At 36.6% G+C, this 22,232-nt stretch overlaps 1 protein-coding gene across 2 annotated transcripts in view; it reads right to left on the reverse strand.

Annotated features, from left to right (window-relative positions):
* The window catches only part of MTPN (myotrophin), an 80,530-nt gene that overhangs the window by 38,030 nt on the left and 20,268 nt on the right, over positions 1-22,232 (reverse strand). For both annotated transcript variants that reach the window (XR_013442890.1, XM_036100704.2), the window contains exons 2-3: positions 9,246-9,359; positions 8,209-8,292 (exon numbers count right to left, since the gene is read on the reverse strand). Coding sequence is in view for 1 of the 2 variants with exons in the window: in XM_036100704.2 (XP_035956597.1) it covers positions 8,209-8,292; positions 9,246-9,359 (198 nt within the window). In the remaining variant the exon portion in view is untranslated. The remainder of the gene's footprint in view (positions 1-8,208; positions 8,293-9,245; positions 9,360-22,232) is intronic.

Raw genomic sequence — 22,232 nt, forward strand, 5'->3', positions numbered from 1 at the left:
ATACTTCTTAAAATCAAATTATCAATTATATAAATTATAAGGCATTACATAAATTATAAGGAATTTTAGTATTCATATAAAAATGTTGATTTAAGTTAGATAATACATATCCTAACAATATAGGAAATGTCTAACATGATAGTGTATTAATGCTACAGGCAAACTTTCAAAGAACTGTATCTTCAACAGACAAACTAGATTTAAAACAAATTATACGTATACCAAAATACATGTAGCTGTGAAAAAGAAATGAAATTTGGACTTATGAGAGTCCACTGGCTAATAATATAATTCAAGAGTATCATTTCGTGATTAACTCTAAGTAATGTGTTCATGAAACGATGCTATTATTCAGGCAGATGAGATTTTAGGGATCAGTTCAGTAATAAACAATGAAAATTCCAGATCACTGTCCTATAAGCTCTTGTTTGGCTGCATTAATTGACAATAAAACTTTTCAACAAGCAAGCATTAGCACAGGTGAATAAAAGCATCCAGAATGATAAGATACATTCTCAACTTGCATCACTTAGGAAAGATCATTTTCCCACTGAGGGTTAGAGTTTTAAGATGATGTGTGCTATAAATTTCAAACTATTCATGAGCTAGAAGAGGAATCTGCAAACTATGACCCAGATGCTTGTTTCTGTAAGTAAAGTTTTACTGGAATGCAGCCATGCTTGTCATTTCTGTACGTCTATGGCAGCTTTTTAAAATTATAGTTGACACACAATGTTCCATGAGTTTCAGGTACACAACAGTTATCGGACAACTCTATACGTCATGGTTTGCTCACTGCAAGTGTAGCTACCATCTGTCACCATACAACCCTATCACAATGCCACTGACTATATTCCTTTGCTGTACCTTTCATCCCCATGACGTATACGTTCCTAACTGGAAGCCTGTACTCCGATTCCCCTTCACCCATTTTGCCCATCCTCCTACCCCGTCCCCTCTGACAACCATCAGTTTGTTCTGTGTAATTATGGGTCTGTTTATGCTTTTTGTTTTGCTTCTTAGATTCCACATAAGTGGAATCATACGGTATTTGTCTTTCTCTGATTTCACTTACCATTATACCCTCTAGATCTGTCCATGTTGTTGCAAATGGCAAGATTTCTTTCCTTTTTATGGCTGAGTAATATTCCATAGTGTGCACACGTGTGTGTGTGTATTTCATCTATCTATGGACACTAGACTGCTTCCATATCTTGGCTATTCTAAGTAATGCTGCAGTAAACATGGAAGTGCACATACCTTTCCGTATTAGTGTTTTACTCTTCTCTGGGTAAATACCCAGTAGTGGAATTATTGGATTGTATGGTATTTCTGTTTTTAATTTTTCTAAGAAACCTCCATACTGTTTTCTACAATGCCTGTATCGATTTACATTCCCACCAACAGTGCGCAACAGTTATTTTTTTCCATGTCCTTGACAACACTTGTTATTCCTTATCTTTTTGATACTAGCCATTCTGACTGGTATAAGGTATTCTTATCTCATTGTGGCTTTGATTTACTTTCTCTAATGATTAGTAATGTTGAGCATCCTTTCATGTGCCTCTTGGCCATCTATATGTGTTCTTTGGGAAAATGTCTATTTGATTATTTGGGTGTTTTTGGTGTTGAGTTGTAGGAGTTTATTTTTTGCACTTGATGTAAAAGTGGTCCAGGTAATTGTGCAGTTTTCTTGTCATCATTTATTAAAGACTTTCTTTTCCTCATTGTATATTCTTGCCTCCTTGGTCATAGATTTACTGACCATATTAAGCATGGGTTTGTTTCTGGGCTCTATTCCATTGCACTGAACAGAATGTATGTATTTCTGACATACTGTTTCATTATAGCTTTGTAGTATATATCTTGAAATCAGGAGTTGTGATGCCTCCAGTTTTGTTCTTTCTCAAGACTGCCTTGGCTATTCAGGTTTTCTGTGATTCCATACAGATTTCAGTACTTGTTCTAGTTTGTCCATGGCAGCGTTAGAGCTCCAGTGAAAGTCATACATGACCCTGTAAGAAAATGTGTGCCAACCTCTGGACGGGAGGATATTTTGTATCACCTTTTAAATATCCCTTTTATTCCTGAAATTTCCTGGTTGAGATTTTTTAGGGCAAAAAACCAACCAAACAGAAAACCTTATTCAACTGAGAAAATTACAATTCAAGACGATATATACTTAAATGGTCTGTTTTGCTTTGATTAAAACAGGCTGACATCGATTTTATTGACTGCTGTGCTGTTTGGTTGCCACTTCTCTATCAGAAGTCGGTTTCACACTCTTGCTTGGGCTTCTTCCTCTGCTGCTGCTACATTTCCCAGGATGCTTCTTGAGCCTGCATTTTAACCTGTTTCACGTGTGTCCTTTCCCTTGTCTCTTCTCCCCAGTTTTACATAATGTTTTTCATGTACTTCTTTTCATCTTATAGGTTGTTATTTAACAATTCTATAGTAGTTTATTTTTTTTTACTTTAGTGTTTGTTTTGTATTTTAATATTCATTTAGATTTATTCACATACTCATTTCTTGATTATGATCCTTCTTGCATCTCAGTTTTTCTCTTTGGGTTTAATTTGTTTCTTCCTGAAGTGCATCCAAATCTTCACTTGTTTGTTACTCAGGGTGCTGACCACTTCTGGGCTTGGAGCAGCCTTGGATCAGCTCCTACGTTTTCTAACAAAACTCTTTTGCTCATTTTGGGGAATGTTTTCTTCTTCAACCCCATCCCCTCTGCTTTCTGTGTCTCAGGATTCATTATAATTTCTTCTCTAATGAACCGCTTCTTATATTTCAGAGCAAGTATTGATTCATTCATTTTAAAAACCACTTTTCTGTCATAGGAGGGCAGAAAGGGGATACCATGGCATGTGTTCATACCTCAATCTTGAAGTGGAAGTTCCACATGTATTCATCTTTTTAAAAAAATTACTAGCTCAAAAATAAAAAAATCAGGCCAAATAACTTTTACCTACAGAAATAAACGTGTTTCATTTCTCATAACTGTCCCTGACTATAATTCTGCTAGGGAAAGAACATGGACTTATGAGTCATAATTTCATTATATTTTCTTTGACGTTTGGTAGATACTTAACCTCCCTGAGCCAAATGGTTTCCTTATCCATAATATGAAGACGATTATACCTATGTATTTGGGTTGACAGAAATTAAAGGAGATAATATAAACAAAGTGCTTAGTACATATTATGTTCTCCACAGATGAAATAATGTTTTTAATTCCCACTTGTGTCATAAACTTCATCTTCCATTGCATGAAATTGGAAACAAAAACAAAAACTTGGCCAGTAAGTGATCTAGCGTATCACATAGTTTGATTCTGAATATTCTAGTTACCCTCTTTCTTTTGTTTTTGTGGTTTTTCTTTTTACCCCCATTAGTTGTAATCATACTGAGTTTTTAACTTTGTTTACTTTGGCTTTTTTCCTATACTAATGCTATACCAGCTGGATAATATATTAAAAATGTCAATTTGGTAAATAAATTCATAATAATCCATAAGGATTCAAACTTTTGATAAAAGGCAGAACCAGATTTCATAATACAGACATTGATTGTAACAAAGTGCTCTGGAACAGCCTTATTTTAGCAACTAAGGATTTTTGAAAGAGCACAATCAATTTCCAAAAAAAATATTTGGCTAACAAAACTATAGGGTATCCATTAAAGAAGCTTATGCAATAATAAAAAATCAAAGTAATTTTGAAAAAAACAGAACTAAATTTTACTATGCCACTTTCAAAAAGGTTAAAAAAACCCTTTCATCTAAAATAACAGCTCTGCATGGGTACAATTGATCTGCCATTAACAGAGCCATCTCTGAATGTCACTTAGCTTCCAAAATCAAGGCTCAGACACAAATAAAAGAAAAAATAAGCTAGTTAAAAGTCAAACAACTCAACTTACAATCAATAATGTAGCAACAGTGTATATAATTACAGAGACCCATCTAAGAAAATCTATTAGGACCTAATGTACATGCAGATCAAGGCAGAAGATTCTTTAACAATGGAATCTTACAGTCATGTCTCAATGACCTGGAGCATCATGCTTTGGAAATAAGGAATACCAACGATGATTTGGGACTTCTCTAGCGTAACAATAACTGCTTTGTCCTGTGAGGAAAACGAGGCTTATCAGAAAGAAATACAGAGCCTTGAGATATACAGAGCCTTGAGATATGGCTAAAAAGAAAGAGCATGCTTAGGAGCATCTCATTTAATGATCAGAGCCTAAGCTAAAAAGGATCCCTTTTTAGCTTTTTTAATTAGGTTTTTATTAGGTTTTTATTTTCAGAGACCAAAACAGATGGGTAGAATAATATCAGGGAAAGAGAGACAAAGGGGGAGGAACAAATCTTGTTTTATCTTTTATTCTGACTTATTGACATAAAATTTGTATTAGTTTATGATTTGATACATGCATATATTGCAAAATGATTACCACAATAAAGTTAACATCTATCGCCTCCTCACAGTTTTTTTGTTGTGATGAGAACTTTTAAGATTTACTCAGTAATTTTCAAATATATAAGACGGTATTATTACTGTTTCTTTTACTATATACTTAGCAGACAGGTTGAGGCCAGGGGAATTAAGTCCATGCTGAGGAAGAGAGCTGAGTAGCGAAGAGAAATCAGATCCTGGTAATGTGGCTTAAGCACAGGGTCAGGCGGTGTGCCTCAACTGTAGTTATGTGAGTCAACAAGATCTTTTTACTGTTTAAGCCTATCTGAGCTGGGTTTAGTTACATGCAATATAAAGAATTCTAACTAATAAAATACTGGAATTACATAAATCTTTAACAAACTGTAAATCAATACTTGTAGCCTGTGACAACCAGTTTTTAATATGGTAAGCAAAAATATTCTCCCAGGGATGAAATGATCCAGTAGTTTTCGAAGGTACTTTTTTTTTTTGAGGAGAAAAAAAGGCTTTTTTATTCTGAGCTTCCCATAGCAAGGGAGTCAGCCACCAAGACTTGCATTTTGGCAGACTCAAAGGCAGGTGGGGCAAGTGGAAACACACAGTAGTGATAAAAGGAAGACTTCCGGAAGCTGTCAGCTTTAAAAAAAATCTTTTCATGGGTGTGGGGGAGGAGTAAGACAGAGTGACTAGAAATCTTTGTGAGCACATCCTACCACAGATTCTGGGTCCACTACAGTGGCCAAGAATAATATTTTCATTTGTTTTGGCTTTGGAAGAACCACATCATTCATATCAGTATAATGTATAGTATCTAAAAATTACTGTTGATTTATACCCCCTCTCCCAAAATAAAAACCCAACCCCAAACCAGTGACAACCATACACTTAAAGAAATTCAGTAATGGTGTTTAACATGCAGCTATGGGGAAAAAACCCAGTTTTTGAGAACCTGAACTAACTGCTTTCAGAACAGTTTCAATCTTTAAAAAAATTATCAATAAAGAGTTAAGAAACAAACGTGCCAACCTTCTTTCCTAATTTTTTCTAAATCCAAGAAGCATTAAATCCTCTTCAGTCTTAGTTAAAATAAGAGCTATTTATTGATCATTTATGTGTCAGGTACTGTGGCAAAATGCTTTATATACATTTACTCATTTAATTTCTGTATCTTTCTTCCTTTGGCAGGACTTATTTTAAAATCCCAAGTGAAATGCTATAAACAGCATCTTCTAGAGTATGCCGTGAAATGATAAGCTTGGGATTAATATTGGTGCCTTGTTTTATAAAGATTTCTTGTCTTCCATCATTTGCAGGTTCCATCTAATACAGCTAGAATGATTGCAACTGACTGGTTTGTTGAGACTGGAATTTGAACTCCATCTAAGAGTTAACACTAGGCAATTCCAAACTTACCAGGACCCCAAGCATATCAAGACACCAGATGACTTGGAGGGCCCTTATTTACAGCAAACAGCCCCTAATAATCTCACTCGGTATGTACTACAGAAAATGAAGCTTACACATTTCATACTAGGGCTACTCAAAGTATGGTCTGTGAACCTGGCACCATTAGTAGTCCAGGACATTATCTACGTCACTAAGTATATCTACGTCACTAAGTGCTTAGTTCAGCTAAGTGCTTAGTTCAGCTATCTACGTCACTAAGTATATCTACGTCACTAAGATATCTACGTCACTAAGTGCTTAGTTCAGCTAACTTTTTTCATAGCAAGATATTCTTGATGAAGGAGACTTGACTGATTTAGAGTCTAGCCCAAGCTCCTTACCCATCATGAACTGGTAACAGTTTGTGGACCAGCTATTTGGAATAACACTTGGTCTAGACCTCAATTTTAAATATTGCCTCTAGTTTTCTGTCCCTGATGCCACGCACAATTTAACTGACCAAATACTTAGCTTAAACAATGGAAAAAACAATAAAAATTAGCAATTTGAGTATCAAAAAAATAATAGGACGCCTAGGAATAAATCTAACAGAAGAGGTGAAAGACCTGTACTCTGAAAGCTATAAAACTGATGAAAGAAACCTAAGATGACACAAAGAAATGGCAAAACATCCCATGCTCATGGATTGGAAGGACAGATATTGTTGAAATGTCTATACTACCCAAAGCAATCTACCCATTCAATGCAATCCCTATCAAAGTACCAACAGCATTATTCACAGAGCTATAACAAAGAATCCTAAAAATTGTATGGAACCACGAAAGACCCCAATTAGCCAAAGAAACACTGAAAAAGAAAAACAAAGCTGGAGGCATCCACAATTCCAGACTTCAAGTTATATTACAAAGCTGTAATAACCAAAACAGTATGGTACCGGCCCAAAAATAGACACACAGATTGATGGAACAGAACAGAAAACCCAGAAATGAACCCACAACTATATGGTCAATTAATCTTCAACAAAGCAAGAGAGAATATCCAATGGGAAAAAGACAGTGTCTTCAACAAACGGTGTTGGGAAAACTGGACAGTAACATGCAAAAGAAACTGGACCACTTTATTATACCATACACACAAATCAATTCAAAAGGGATGAAAGACCTAAATGTGAGACCTGAAACCATAAAAATCCTAAAAGAGAACACAGGCAGTAATTTCTTTGACATTGGCCATAGCAACTTTCTAGATATGTCTCCTGACACAAGGGAAACAGAAGCAAAAATAAACTATTGGGACTACATTAAAATAAAAAGCTTCTGCACAGCAAAGGAAACCATCAACAAAACTAAAAGGCAGCCTACAGAATGGGAGAAGATATCTGCAAATGACTTAACTGATAAATATCAGTCAGTATCCAAAATATATAAAGAACTTATAAAACTTAAAACCCCAAAAACGAATAATCTGACTAAAAATGGGAAGAGACCATGAGCTGACATTTTTCCAAAGACGACATCCAGATGGCCAACAGACACATGATGGGTAATGTTAAACATCTTTTCATCAGGGAAATGCAAATCAAAATTATAATGATATCACCTCACACCTGTCAGAATGGCTAAAAAAAACAACACAAGGAACAACAGGTGTTGGCGAGGATGTGGAGAAATGGGAATCCTTGCACACTGTTAGTGGGAATGCAAACTGGTATAGCCACTCTAGAAAACCATATGGAGGTTCCTCAAAAGTTAAAAATACAACTACCCTATGATTCAGCAATTGCACTACTAGGTATCTACCCAAAGAATACAAAAATACTTAATTCAAAGTGATACACCCCGATGTTTACAGTGGCATTATCTGTAATAGCCGAATTATGGAAATAGCCCAAGTGTCCATCAACTGAAGAATGGATAAGGAAGACACACACACACACACAGGAATATTACTCAGCCATAAAAAGAATTAAATCTTGCCATTTGCAACAATATAGATGGTGTTAGAGAGTATTATGCTAAGTGCAATGAGTCAGAGAAAGACAAATACCATATGATTTCACTCATTTGTGGAATTTAAGAAACAAAACTAAAACGAGCAAAGGGGGGAAAAAAGAGGCAAACCAAGAAACAGACAATCTTAACTACAGAGAACAAACTGATGGGTTACTAGAAGGGAGGAGAGTGGGGGGGATGGGGGAAATAGTGATGGGGATGAAGGAGCGCACTTGTTGCAATGAGCACCGGGTACTGTATGCAAGTGTTGAATTGCTATATTGTACACTTGAAGCTAATATTACACTGTATATCAACTAAGTGGAATTTTAAATAAAAACTTAAAAATTAGCAGTTGACCTCACCTTTGACAGAAGCAATTTCACACAGGAAACATGCCCTTCATAGACAGCAGACAGAAGAGGGGTAATATGATGTTTATCTGGAGCCTATGAAATAATGAGATAAAAAACCACTTTATTTTTCATTTCTCCCTTCTTTCTAGATTTATTTACAGAATTATCAATGTTTCCCTACTCAAGTTTCCTGCCATTTAGAGAGCTGCCAAGACCCAAATCCATAAGCCGTATCTCCTTGGGTATCAGTGCAGTGAAGTAGAGGGCGCAGGGCTTTGACCTCAGCTCAGACCTTGACTCCGCCACTTACTGTACTATTTAACCTCTTTGAGCCCCAAGTTCCTCACTATTGTAGGAATGCCAGTGAGGTCCAGGAAGGGAAGAGGTGGGTACAAATTAGCCGCTGAAGAGGTAAAAGACTGCCACAATGGGGCCAGGTGACATGGTGTCCCCTGAAATGTGTAAAGTGGATCGCATTTGCTGTCATGGTTACTTAAACATTTGTCCAAAACTCTGAAAAGCTATAAAAGGCAAGAGGCAGGAGATGACTGCTCCTGTCTGACCTTCTGCCTATTGACCTTTCTCCAAAACTGCAGTTTGCATTTATCCTATCACTGCAGAGTCCTATCCTCCACTGCACGACAGCAATTTGTTACCTATAGTTAGTTTTAAAAAGTCTGTTGGGGTGCCTGGGTGGCTCAGTCGTTAAGCATCTGCCTTCGGCTCAGGTCATGATCCCAGTGTCCTGGGATCGAGCCCTGCATCAGGCTCCCTGCTCTACCGGAAGCCTGCTTCTCCCTCTCCACTCCCCCTGCTTGCGTTCCCTCTCTTGCTGTGTCTCTGTCAAAAAACTAAATAAAAATCTTAAAAAAAAAAAAAAAAGTCTGTGCTGCTTATTTAAAAAAAAAAATCCAGTTATATATTTCTAAGTTACAGGAAATTTGGTATAATTTCAGACTATATTCTTATTTTACAAGTCTGTAGAAAATAATTACCCAAGGCATACAACAGGATTTTTTTCTAAAATGAGAATGTTCTTTACATACATTAATATCTGCTCCTTTCAGCAGCAGAAATTCCAGGATTTCAAGCTGCCCACAGTCTGCTGCATAATGAAGAGGCTTCCTTCCACCTTCTAGTGTCCGGTTGACATCTTCCCCCTTATAAGAGAAGCCAAATGAAAATGATATTTAGATGGATGGTAGACTGAAGATGGGACATGAAATACCCAGTATTTTCCCCTTCTTAAGGCGTAAGAGTTTCATGAAACAATTGCATTTTCTGCGAAGTGAAATAAGTAAACAAGAAGTTGAAATTAAATTCTGCACAGTAGCACACACATTGTACGAAGGTAATTCAATCATGACTAGTCAAACTAAAGACAAAAGACAATAATGCTAACTGTCATGAAATACGTTACTGTGCTCTATTTCTAAGGAGTTCAGTCAGCATAAAGTCAAGATGTGGCCACAGAAGACTGTAAGTTCACATACTGAGAGTTTATGCTGATCACAGGACATGTATTGAAATTCAAGGAAAAGCATCATGACTTCGAAGGAAGCAGACATCATTATACTAAGAATCATTTCCTTCACTTAACATTTACTAAAGCCCTGCTATATGGCAGGCACTGTGCACACAGACAAAGGTGAACAAAATCAGACGTGGCTTCTGATTGCAGGGAGCTAACCATCTTGTGTGGGGAGGCAGATATTAATCAAATAATCACATAATTAAACAATGTCAAAATATAACTGCTATAAAGGAAAGGAACTCAATGCTGTACAAATACTTATCAGAAGAACAGGACTTAATCTTGGTGATGGATGGGGAGTGGGTCATGTTAGAGAATGAACTCAAGGCCTCAAAAAAAGTTTTCATTCATTGAGAAGATTCTAACAATAACCAATACAACCAGCCACTATGGGTTTGGTACTGTGCTAGACACATAAGCTCTCATCTTTAAGCCAACCTAAAAGGAGAAAATCTCCATTTAATAAATGAAAAGTCTGAAGCTAAAAGAAGTTAACTAACTTTTTACTGTGGCTTAGTAACAAGTGAGATCTAAACTCATACTGCCTCCAATTCAGTATTTGCCCATCTTTCTTAAGCAAAGTTCAGATTTTTAGAGTAACAACATGTCTGAAGGAACTTATTTTCTTAACTACTATTCACTTATCTTAGTTTGGTCAACTCATCAAGCCATATTCTGAATCAAGATGCTCAAAACCCTATCATTCCATGGCCATTATATGGATATAGAAGAAAGGTGTACAACATGCTTAAAGTCACTGGAGATGAGGTTGAAGCTCCAACTATACTACTAATTTGTGGGACCTTCGACTGGTTACTTTCCAAATCTGTTTCCTTATCTGTAAAATGTGAATAAAAACACTTAGACCTCACAGGTTTTAGTGCATCATTAAGCTACTCCATGCAAAGTACTTAACATAGTTTCTGATACTAGCACTAAAAGACTATCCAAAATTGAGTTAAGGCAGGTTTCTGCATAATGGTTGAAATTCAAAGGTATGATTTAATGTAATATACTTGCTATTCAGAAACAAATGTATAGTAAGGGCAACGTGGTGTGCCAACTGCACAAGTGAGAGGCTTTGAGGCAAACGGAGATACTGCTTCAGCGATTCTCAAATGTAACTAGTTTTCCTTACATTATTAATATTTCCTTTCCATTATTAATATTAACTAGAGAGCATTAACTGGATAGGTGCTTTTTTCACTGAAAAGAAAGTATTGCTTGTAGTAAGTAATCAGTAAGACGACTTTGTCAAAAAGCTATATTCTGGAACCAAAATAAGTGGCATCTTCCTTCCCCACTTAGTATAAGTATGGAAAATGCATATGAAATGGAGTTGTGAGTTTAAACTTTATCCTTTATCCCTGCAGACATATCTTTACAGTTCTTATTTTAGCAGACAGAAAAAATGACAATGTCAGAAAGGCTTTGTATGACTGACAGGAAAGAAAGGATCCTCTTCCGTGGAGCCTTAGCAAAAGCTGTATTTACAGAGAAATTTATAGTACTAAAAGACCTGTACTGGAAAAGTAGAAAGGCCTCAAAATAATGATTTTTGTACTTTCACCTTAAGAAACTAGAGTATTACACACACACACACACACACACACACACACACACACACACACAAAACCAACCTAGAGAGTATTATGCTAAGTGAAATAAATTAGCTGGAGAAAGACAAATACCATATGATTTCACTCATATGTGGAATTTAAGAAACAAGCAAAAAAACCAAAAACCAAGCGTAGGTTAAAAAAAAGGGGGGGGGGGGCAAACCAAGAAACTGACCCTTAACTACAGAGAACAAACTGATGGTCATTAGAGTGGAGGTGGGTGGGGGAATGAGTGAAATAGGTGATGGGGATTAAGGACCACACTTGGGATGAGCACAGGGTGATGTATGGAAGTGTTGAATCACTATACTGTACGCCTGAAACTAATATTACACTGTATGTTAACTGGAATTTAAATAAAAACTTAAAACTAGGGAGAAGAAAAAAGGTTTATGGAAATCCCTATACCTTCTGCTCAATTTTGCTGTGAACCTAGGTGCTCCAAAAAATAAATTTTTAAAACAGAAAATTAAATTCAAAGTAAGCCAGAAGGAAGAATAAAAGAGCAGGAACTAATGAAACAGAAAACAAAAAAGTAACAGAAATCAAAAGCTGATTCTCCGAGATCAATACAATTGATAAATATCTAACCAGGGTGATCAGAAAAATAAAGAGTGAATACACAAAGTGCTAATATCAGACTTTACTGATTACCTTCCCACAAAGAAACTCCCAGGCCCTAGAGGGCTACACTGGTAAATTTGACCAGACTTTTAAAAAAAAGAGTAATACCAATTCTTCCAGAAGATGGGAAGCATTTTCACTCATTTTATGAGGTCAGCATTACTCTTCAAAATACGACAATGATGATACAGAAGAACACGACAAAAAAACAAAAGAACGCTACAGGTGTTCATCCCTCATGAACACAAGTTCTAAACAAAATTTTAGTAAACTGAACTCAAAAAAATTAAAAATACAAAAATTAAAAATAAAAATTTATATACATATAAAAAGAATATAACCATGACCAAAAGGAGTTTATCCCAGGAGTACAAAGTTGGTTAAATATTTGAAGTCTGTCAACATAATTCACCATTTCAACAAAACAGAAAAGAAAAACCATATGATCATCTCAGTAAATGAAGAAGTATCTGACAAAACCCTACATCCCTTCCTGATAAAAACTCAGCAGGGGCGCCTGGGTGGCTCAGTCCTTAAGCGTCTGCCTTCGGCTCAGGTCATGATCCCAGGGTCCTGGGATCAAGCCCCGCATCTGGCCCCCTGCTTCTCCCTCTCCCACTCCCCCTACTCGTGTTCCCTCTCTCTCTGTCAAAAAATAAATGAAATCTTAAAAAAAAAAAAAAAGCTCAGGAAACTAGGAAAAGAAGAAAACTTCCTTGCCCTAAGAAGGGGCTTCCATAAAAAAAATTAACTACAACTATCATACTTCATTGGTGACATATTGAATGCTCTGCCCCTAAAAATCAGGAACAAGACAAGACGTCTCTGTTCTTATCAATTCTACTCAACACAGTACTGGAAGTTCTAACCAGTACAATTAGGCAAGGAAAAAAAAAACCCCAACATCCATTTTGAAAAGAAAAAAAAAAAAGAAGTAAAACTGTCTGTATTTGTAGGTGACATGATCATCTATGTAGAAAATTCTATGGAATCTACCAAAAGGCTACTAGAACTAGTAAGTAACTTTAGCAATTTTTCAGTACAAAATAATATATAAAATCAACTGCATTTTTATATACTAGCAATGAGTAATTGCAAATCAAAACTAAAATCAGTATTATTTACAAGAACATCCAAAGATATGAAATAGTGATAAATTAACAAAAATGTGAAATACCTAACACCAAAAACTACTAAAAAGTGCTGAAATTAGGAGAGGACCTAAAGAAATGGAGAGATATACCACATTTGTGGGTTGGAAGACTCAGGACTGTAAAGATGTCAATTCTCCCCAAATTGATGTGTAGATTCAATGCAATACCAGTCAAAACCACAGCAGGCTTTTTTTTTTTTTTTTAAAGAAACTGACAAACAGATCCTAAATTTGATCTGAAAATGTAGAGAATCTAGACTAGCCAAAACCACTTTAAAGAAGAACAAGCTGGAAGGCAAGTACTACCTGATTTCAAGAATTATTAGAAACTGAGGTAATCAAGGAAGTATAGCATTGCCATAAAATTAAAAAATATGCAAACTTTTATCACTATAGTGAAAGAAAGCAGATCAGTGGTTGCCTGAAGGAAGGGGAGGGGAGGGACAATAGGAGGGAGGGATTACAAAAGAGCGGTGAGGGTAATGGATGTGTTATCTTCATTGTGCTGATGATTTCACCGGGTATATACATGTCAAAACTTATCAAATTGTACACTTTAAATATCTGTAGTTTGTTGTATTTCAATTATACCTCAATAACAGATTTTCCTGAAATCAAATCTCTGTGGCTCTATTCTTACAAAATGGGCTGCTAACAAAGCAGTATTTGAGACAGGATGAGAGCAGGGGTAACTAACAATCTTCATGGGAGACTTAAAGAGCAAAAGCTAGTTGAGGTCAAGTTCCTTCACTGTTAGTGCTGAAGGAAAAAAACCTCTTGCCTTCTATATCCTATACCTCAACTAACTACATGGAACCAGAAGTTTTAAAGTGGGATGAGAGAGGATCAATGTGACCCCTACCAGTTGGGTGGGCTTCAGAGATCAAAACAATTGTCTGAATTGGTGGAAAAAACATCCTTATCAATATCCCAACTTCTAGCGTATTCTGTCCATTCTTTACTCTGCAACTACAGGGAACTTGCTAAACACAAAATGTGATCACATCATTCCCTTTCAAAAAGTCCTCTGATGGCTATTCACTGCTTCTAGAGAATACTGTCTAAACAACACAGTTTAGAAGATCTATCTGGTGACTACCCTTCCAACTTCCATTCTCACAGCAATCCTCCCTCAGCACCCCACTCCTTCCCCCCCCCCCCCCCCCCGCTTTGTTAACTCCTACTAATCCTTTAGAAGCAGGCTTTAATACAACTTCCTGTGGAATGTCTTCCCTAACCACCTCAGCTCTGAGTAATGTGAACCTCACAGGTATGCCCAAAGCACCTTGCACTTCCTTTTCGTCAACACTTATCACATTGTACTCAAACTGCCTATTATCTGTATCCTCTATGGACAAAGGCCGGGTACCAGGCTCTATTGTTTACTTTTGCATCTCCAATGCCTAGTATAGTTTCTGACAGATAGTAAATGATATGATAAAGCTCTGGTTGAAGAAATGATGAGGTTGCTCAAGTAATAGATTTGGAAGCAGGTCATACACGACACCCTCCATTTCAAGCAAACATGGATAATGTGTTAGTTATCTAGTAACAGCAGCAGTAACTTGAGATCAATAGCGTGTTTACCGAAGTAGGAGGTCTGAATGAATTTCACCAGGTTTTCAGCGGTCTTGATAGGTGTAACTGCAGCAGTGGTGATAAAATAGGGAAGGAAGATGTGCTCTATCTAGTTCCTTTCTCCCTACCCTCTGCCAATACTCTAGGCATTAGTGACATCACCAGAGAGGAAGTTAGACACCTGTTCTGTAATCTTGATTCTAACTTAATGAAACATTACCGGCTACCAAGAAAAATCTAACCCTAATTTTGCCTCCCAGATTCTGGGATTAAAGAAAAATGTACTATCTCAAGGGGTCCCTTAACATTACATGACAATCTTACCATGTTTTCCTTTTTCTCTTGCTTTTCCACTTTCCAGAGAGACTATTTTAAGTTTCTTCCACTTTTTTACAGACCTTAGACTTCTCTATCTCCGCGTTCCCTTTCATTCTCAGCAGATAACCTCATCATACCCTCTTTACACAGAAGACTGCCTTCAGACAGCCACTCCCTCAGGAACTTCCCTCCACCATACCTTCCTACAACGACGACAAATCTCTCCTTGGGTCTGAAGCCCAACTCTCACCTGTGTTTTGGATATCATCCTTTCTTGTTTTCTTAGAGAATTTCTTGCCTGTGTTTTCAACCTCTACTGCTCTACTGGCCCCTTTCATCAGTCTGTGCCATGCACAACTCTTCCGCTAAACAAGCAAAATACAACACAATAACCTCTCTCCTTAGATCCATCCTTAGACCTTTCAGTTACTGTTCTCCCTCCTTCCTCTCATGGCTAAATTTTCCAAGAACACTGTCTCATTGCTATCTCCAATTTCTCACCTTCTGTTCTAATCTGACTTCCACCCTCAACACTAAACCATAACCATTTTTGCTGAGGTCAATGACTTCCATGTTGCAAAATGCAAAGGTTATCCCAGGCTTCACCCTAACTGACCTCACAGAAGTGAAAAAGTCGGTCATTTCTTCCTTTTTTAAACACACTCTCTTCTCCTGGCTTCAGCTACACCACATTATTGACCACTGCTTCTCTGTTACCTCTCCTGACTTATCCACATCTACCAGGTGTTTAAAACAAATTTTGGGGATCTTGGTTATGATTTCAGATTTTCATCATATATAATTGAAACAGCTGATAAGTTCAGTCAACCTTGTACAGTCCTGTAATAACATCTATATCAAAATACTTTGACTATAACATTTTTTTTTGAATAACAAATGCTTCCTTAGGGATAAAGTTTACGTATGTTTTTAAGGACTGCACCATGCAGGTCACAAATAATAACTCTGCACACAGCTTTTATTTACCATATACAGTTGAAGTAATGCAAACTGACAAACCTAATTTGTCGTCACATCAAGGCTTGCCTAGCTTTACCTTTCCCTTTTAACAAGAATAATCTATCCAGTTTCATTTTACTCTTTCTTTTATTGCAACATGAAGCCTGTTGGTTGTTAAATACACAACATAGATTTTTATTCTATTAAAATTATATTTTGCCATATATTTCTTCTAAGTTGTTTTTAAGCTATTTTTATTTTCTCTAAATATGGCATATTCCAGATATGTAATATGGCAGATATAATAAACTTCACTATATTTTCTGGTGAGCAGTTTAAATACATTTAAATACATTCTATCCGGAACCACTGTAGTGACTATGAAATGCTTTAGGATAGGTTGACTCCTGGTGCCTCTCAAATAAGGGGGTTTAGATTATGGTGGGAGGAGAAAGTCTATGTGATATTCTAAATTGAATGGAACCCAAGAAGAGTTCTAAGATTCTTCCATATTCTAACAACTGCAGACTACCTTCTCTGATTCTTCCCTGGTCCTAATCAAAATTGCTCAAAGAATTAAAAGAAAAAAAAAAAAAGATATGATAATGCATGACTAGTTTATATCAATTAAGTCAGTGAGTTCTATGTTAAGAGGAGAACCAAATGAATTGTAAGCAATATTATTTATTCCAATGTTGAAGCATGACATTTTAGGGCTGGACAGTGGACAGGTTTTCCAACTTTTTAAAAATTAAATGACATTACTGGCATTTGTGAAGGCTAATCATGCTTCATTTCTCAAGTACCACTGTTTTGAATAACCAAGAGCCTCAACTATATTGATAAATTCTTATCCGACTAGAAAATTATTGGTGTAATGGTCTAGTTCTAATTTAAAATCAATAAATCAACTAGCATTTATTAAGCAGCCATGTTGTGCTGGGCATGCTCACGGTACAAAAAAGTAGAATTGTGGGTCTGTGTCTACCTTAGGAGTCAGAGACTACATCTTATACTTCTTTTATTTCTACCACAGTGCCTAATATGGTACTTTTAAACCTCAATAATAATTTGGGATTGCTGATTATGATAGCATGTTATAAAATGCTATATTAAGATGTAACAGTATTCACTAAGGTGATTTGGAGAGTATGGGTGAACGCAGCACATGTGTACATAAGAGAATATACCTGGAGAAATTAATTATTATGGTGTATGGATTTCTCATAGGAATTTCCTCCTGGAAATCCAGAAGTGTTAATTTGGAAAGTACCTACCACACGGCATAGTTGTGAGGCTTCACTGAAATAATGTTAAGGTGCCTGGCATATAGTGAGCGCTCAATAATGCCATCCGCTTTTATTAACAGAGCCCTCAATGGTTCTCATTTAAATAGCTTTCTATGCAATTTCTCCAAATCCAACAATTCAACAAATGTCAATCAAGTACATCGATGTTCCTAAAAGGTAAGACTGATCATGCTACTCCTTCACTCAAAAAAATTTCAACTGCTCCCTTTGGTCGAACAGAAAATCCTCATCATGACACTCAAGTCCTCTTCACTTCAATACCAACCTGCCATTCTGGCCGCTTTACCTCACACTACACTGTTCCCAAAACATCAGTGCTTTCCTGCTTCCAGGAAACTTCATGTTGTTGCCTTTCTTTGTCATGGTTACCCCACTTCCTTTCATGTCCTAATCTGCTGAAATTCCACTTACTCTTTGAGACCTATTTTCTCTCATAAAATTTTTACCTGATACTCTCTTTTCCCCCTTGATACTCTTGATATATAATTCCCTCCTTTTAATCCTCACAGTTCTTAGTTTACGTCTCTTACTACACTTTACCTTTTTTCAATCAGGTATTTGTTATTTACGTACTTCAATAAAAACTCCATTAAAAAAAGGAGAGTAACTTACTTATAAATACTGCCCATAATGTCTATGGGTGACTTGTGCCAATAGTCCAATTTAATGAATTAGTGCAGTCATTTATAGCATCTTTGTCACACTATGGAACCTGCTGCTTACCATAACAACTATCACTCCACAAAGAGGTAATTTAAAAATATCATTAGTGTGTCTGAGGGGCGCCTGGGTGGCTCAGTTGGTTAAGCGACTGCCTTCAGCTCAGGTCATGATCCTGGAGTCCCGGGATCGAGTCCCACATCGGGCTCCCTGCTCAGCAGGGAGTCTGCTTCTCCCTCTGCCCTCTTCCCTCTCGTGCTGTCTCTCATTCTCTCTCTCTCAAATAAATAAATTAAAAAAAAAAAAAATCATTAGTGTGTCTGAAAGTCAGTCTCAGTGTTAGAAAGGACTCTGAATGTCATCCAACCCATCCCCTTACTCTCTGAATCCTTGCTTGTGTATGCTCAACCTACAACTGAACCTCTCTAATGAAAGGCAACTCAAGATCTTACTGATCAGCTCATTCTACTTTACAGTTCTGGTTCTACCCATTGGGGACACATGGAACAAGCAGTCCCTATTTTCATGTTAGATTACCAATTATGTTTAGCAGCCACATCACATTATAACTAAAATGAAATCTTTTTGTATGATTTCCTGTTACCCTGAACTTCAGTTACTCATTTTCTGAGTATAAACGCAGGGCCATTACATTAATTGCTGTTAAATTTCAACTTATAATGGTCATTTTATTTTCCTAGGCTGCCAAGTTCCTTCCAGATTCTTATTAAAAGGAATTTGTTAGTTCTGATCCCCAACCTCCCTCTAGTTGTACCTCACCTATCTTCATTATGGTGACCTAAGACATTTCTTAGAAAATGAGAAAAGATGAGGAATGAGCTCCACCAGTATCCAGGAAACTTCCTTTAGCTCACTACATAAAGAAATAGGTAGAGTATTTGGGTACTACTATTCAAACGGTCTTGAATCTAGTTCATTACATTCTTATCCCACCATCCTTTACCATCGTTCCCCGAAGCATACCATTAAAACATAAAAATTTCAGTGAAATGACTGAGATTTCCTTTATCTAATAGTAGTCTAGGAACTGCAAAAAAAAGGAAATTAGCATAGCAGGATTTATTTCTAATTGATCCCTTCATAAGTGTCACAAACAACCCCATGGCCACCACAAATACATTTAAAAAGTAACACATTCATTAAATAAGATTTGGAAAAGAAGAGATCTTTCTTCTAGTGAGTCCTGCCATCTAAAACACAACCATTATTACTACCTTGCTGTCCTTCTGTTTAATTTTTTTCTATGAAAGTAAATCACACTAATTATTTAACATTGAGGTAAATTATTTTGGTACCATTCTTGAAAGCTACATAATATTCTGTCAAGTAGATGTGCCATAATTTACCTAAATATTCTAATTTTGGACATGTAGATTAATACCAAATACTCTGTACCATTAAAGTTCTTATTTTTTTTTTTTAAGATTTTATTTTGAGAGAGAGAGACACAGTGAGAGACGGAACACAAGCAGGGGGAGTGGGAGAGAGAGAAGCAGGCTCTCTACGGAGCAGGGAGCCCGATGCAGGGCTTGATCCCAGGACCCTGGGATCATGACTTGAGCTGAAGGCAGAAGGCAGACGCTTAACAACTGAGCCACCCAGGCGCCCCTAAAGTTCTTATTTTATGGAACATAACCATATCATGTATTTCATCGATTCCAAAGTACGCATTTTCCTGTATTTTAACATCTCTGAAATCGGGTCACAAATAGAAAAAAAAAAAAAGTTGGAGAACATAAAATGGCAAAATTCACTGAAAGTAAGACCTGCTCATATTATTCTCATGGAAAATGGGTGAGTATGCCATCAATTCTAGTTCAGAAACTAAATAGAGTATTTCATATTTTAACAATGTAATAAAGATATTAAATAAATTAAAACCAGCAGGAACACATTAGATCCTATTGCTAATACTAAATGTTCAGAAGTTCTCACTTCATCTAAATTGTGTCCACAAACTAAAACGGAAAGCAAACTGTCCTCCAGTATAAGTGATACATTCTCAGGGACACATTCCTGATATGCCTGCCTCAACTTCTGTGAAAACAAACAGAAAAAGACAACTCAAAAAAGCTCAGAATGGGGGCGCCTGGGAGGCTCAGCTGGTTAAGCATCTGACTCCTGATTTTGGTGCAGGTCATGATCTCAGGGTTGTGAGATCAAGCCCCATGTCAGGCTCCACTCTGGTTATGTTTGCATACCCTCAATCTGGACAGCTTTCCCCTTTAAAGGGTAAGTCACAGAAGAAAAACAATATGGGGTGTATGAAAACTACAAGAAAACTGTAACAAAGGAAAAGAAAAATCATACTGAAAACTCAAGAAACTTAATTTTAGAAAGCATTCACAGAGTGATCAAGATGGAATCCAAAAGACATGGTTTCTATGAAAAAAGTATCTTAAGAGGAAAACAAGCAAATATGCATAGCAAACAAACTGAGATCCAGGCTGATGGGAATAGGAAACTGGGTGAGAAAGTGAAATACGGCAGGAGAATTAAAACTGCAATTGCAAGATTAAAATCTGTACCAAAGTCAGCAGAGCTGGGTAACACTACCAACTCTAAATTAGGAAAACTTAATTAAATAAAGAATTGTCAATAAGCTTAAGAAATTCTCCCAGAATACTGAAGTGATAAATAAAAATGATATAATGACAGTAAAGCTAAAATCTATAAATAATACATTGTCAAAACAAGGGGAACTGAAAGTTATAAAAGTACACTTTTTGAGTTCAAAAAAGACGTGAACCTGCAGATCGTAAAACTCATTTACAAAATTCAATAGAACCGCCCCCCCCCACCGCCACCCATTAGCATAGTTTTGCAATTTCTGTTTTACAAGGATAAAAATAAAAACAAATAAGTAAAAAATATGTTACTCTAAAGAAAAATTAGCTTGGTCTCTTTCTACAACACTGAATTCCAGAGGACAAGAGAAAGAGACTATCTATAGTAATGCTATCTGGAGAGGACTTGGGGAATCAGGTATAAGCCTCTGAGGAGAGTTACTGACACTGACACTAATGGGAGCTGTATGAGGTGTCCTTTAAATACGCTGGAGGTAGGCAGAAGGTCTACAGAATCTCCAGCTGAGAGAGAATAAATTATGACTCATCCATTCCACACAAGCAAATCAACATTCACGTGTAAAGGCAAAGGCACTCTTGGGTACCAGCAAATCAGAAAATACACCAGTGATGCTCCCGTGAGGGAAGGAGGAGGAGGTGAGCAGTACCTTAGGACTTCTAGTGCAGTAAATTCTCCGACATTTAGTCTCAGCATCCCAAAGTGATTTTTGTTTATAATGGTTGGGTATTTATCAAAGCAGAAAACCTTTTAAATATTTATTAATTCATTTAGAAATAACAAAAAGAAACACATTGCATGTTAACATAAATGAGATTTTTAAAAATAAAAAATAACTATAGTCCTCTTCCCCTCTCCCCCAAAAGGTGAAGGGTGACATTGCATTACATTTTTTTTTTTTTTTTTGGCAATTTTCTTAATGTCTGCTTTAACAGAGGACAGCTGACTTCTCATATCTGCTGTCACATTCAATTTGTTTTGACATATCGTTTTGGCCAAAATATATGAAGAAAATTTGGCCTCCCACAGATATGTAGTTGAACAAGTAAAACATTTAACTTTTTTAAAAAAGATTTTATTTATTTGAGGAAGAGAGAGAAAGAAAATGAGCAGGGAGAGGGACGAGAGAGGGAGAGGCAGGCTCCCCGCTGAGCAAGGAGCCCAAGAGAGGGCCTCAATCCCAGGACCCTGAGATCGTGAACTGAGCTGAAGGAGCTGAAGGCAGAAGTTAACCATCTGAGCCACCCAGGCGCCCAAAATTTAACATGTTTTTAAGAGCCTTTTCAGTTAATTATGGATTTTCTTTGACACTACACTAAAACTCAACAAGTGGTAGTTTGTTAAAGATTACTTACAATGTGGAATCTGTCACTGTATCAATGAACTTCATACTCTGTTACATTAAAACCCATCAGTCTATTTACACTTTGAATGGCTCTTTTATAAATATGCATGATTTTGTAATGCATTGGTCATTTAGAAAGTACTGGTTTATTGAGTTACATAGATCTTCCAAATGTTGACTCACTTCTTTTTCAGTATCAAAACAATCACATTCATTGATAACACTTCCAATCTCATCAGCAAAGCCCTTAAGTACTGGGAAGCTGTCAGGCTCAAAATGGCAGATATAAATGTTCCAAAATTTGACTTTTTTCTTCAAGCTATTT

This window comes from Halichoerus grypus, chromosome 12, assembly GCF_964656455.1.
Source record: "Halichoerus grypus chromosome 12, mHalGry1.hap1.1, whole genome shotgun sequence".
In the NCBI taxonomy this organism is placed as follows: Eukaryota; Metazoa; Chordata; class Mammalia; order Carnivora; family Phocidae; genus Halichoerus; species Halichoerus grypus.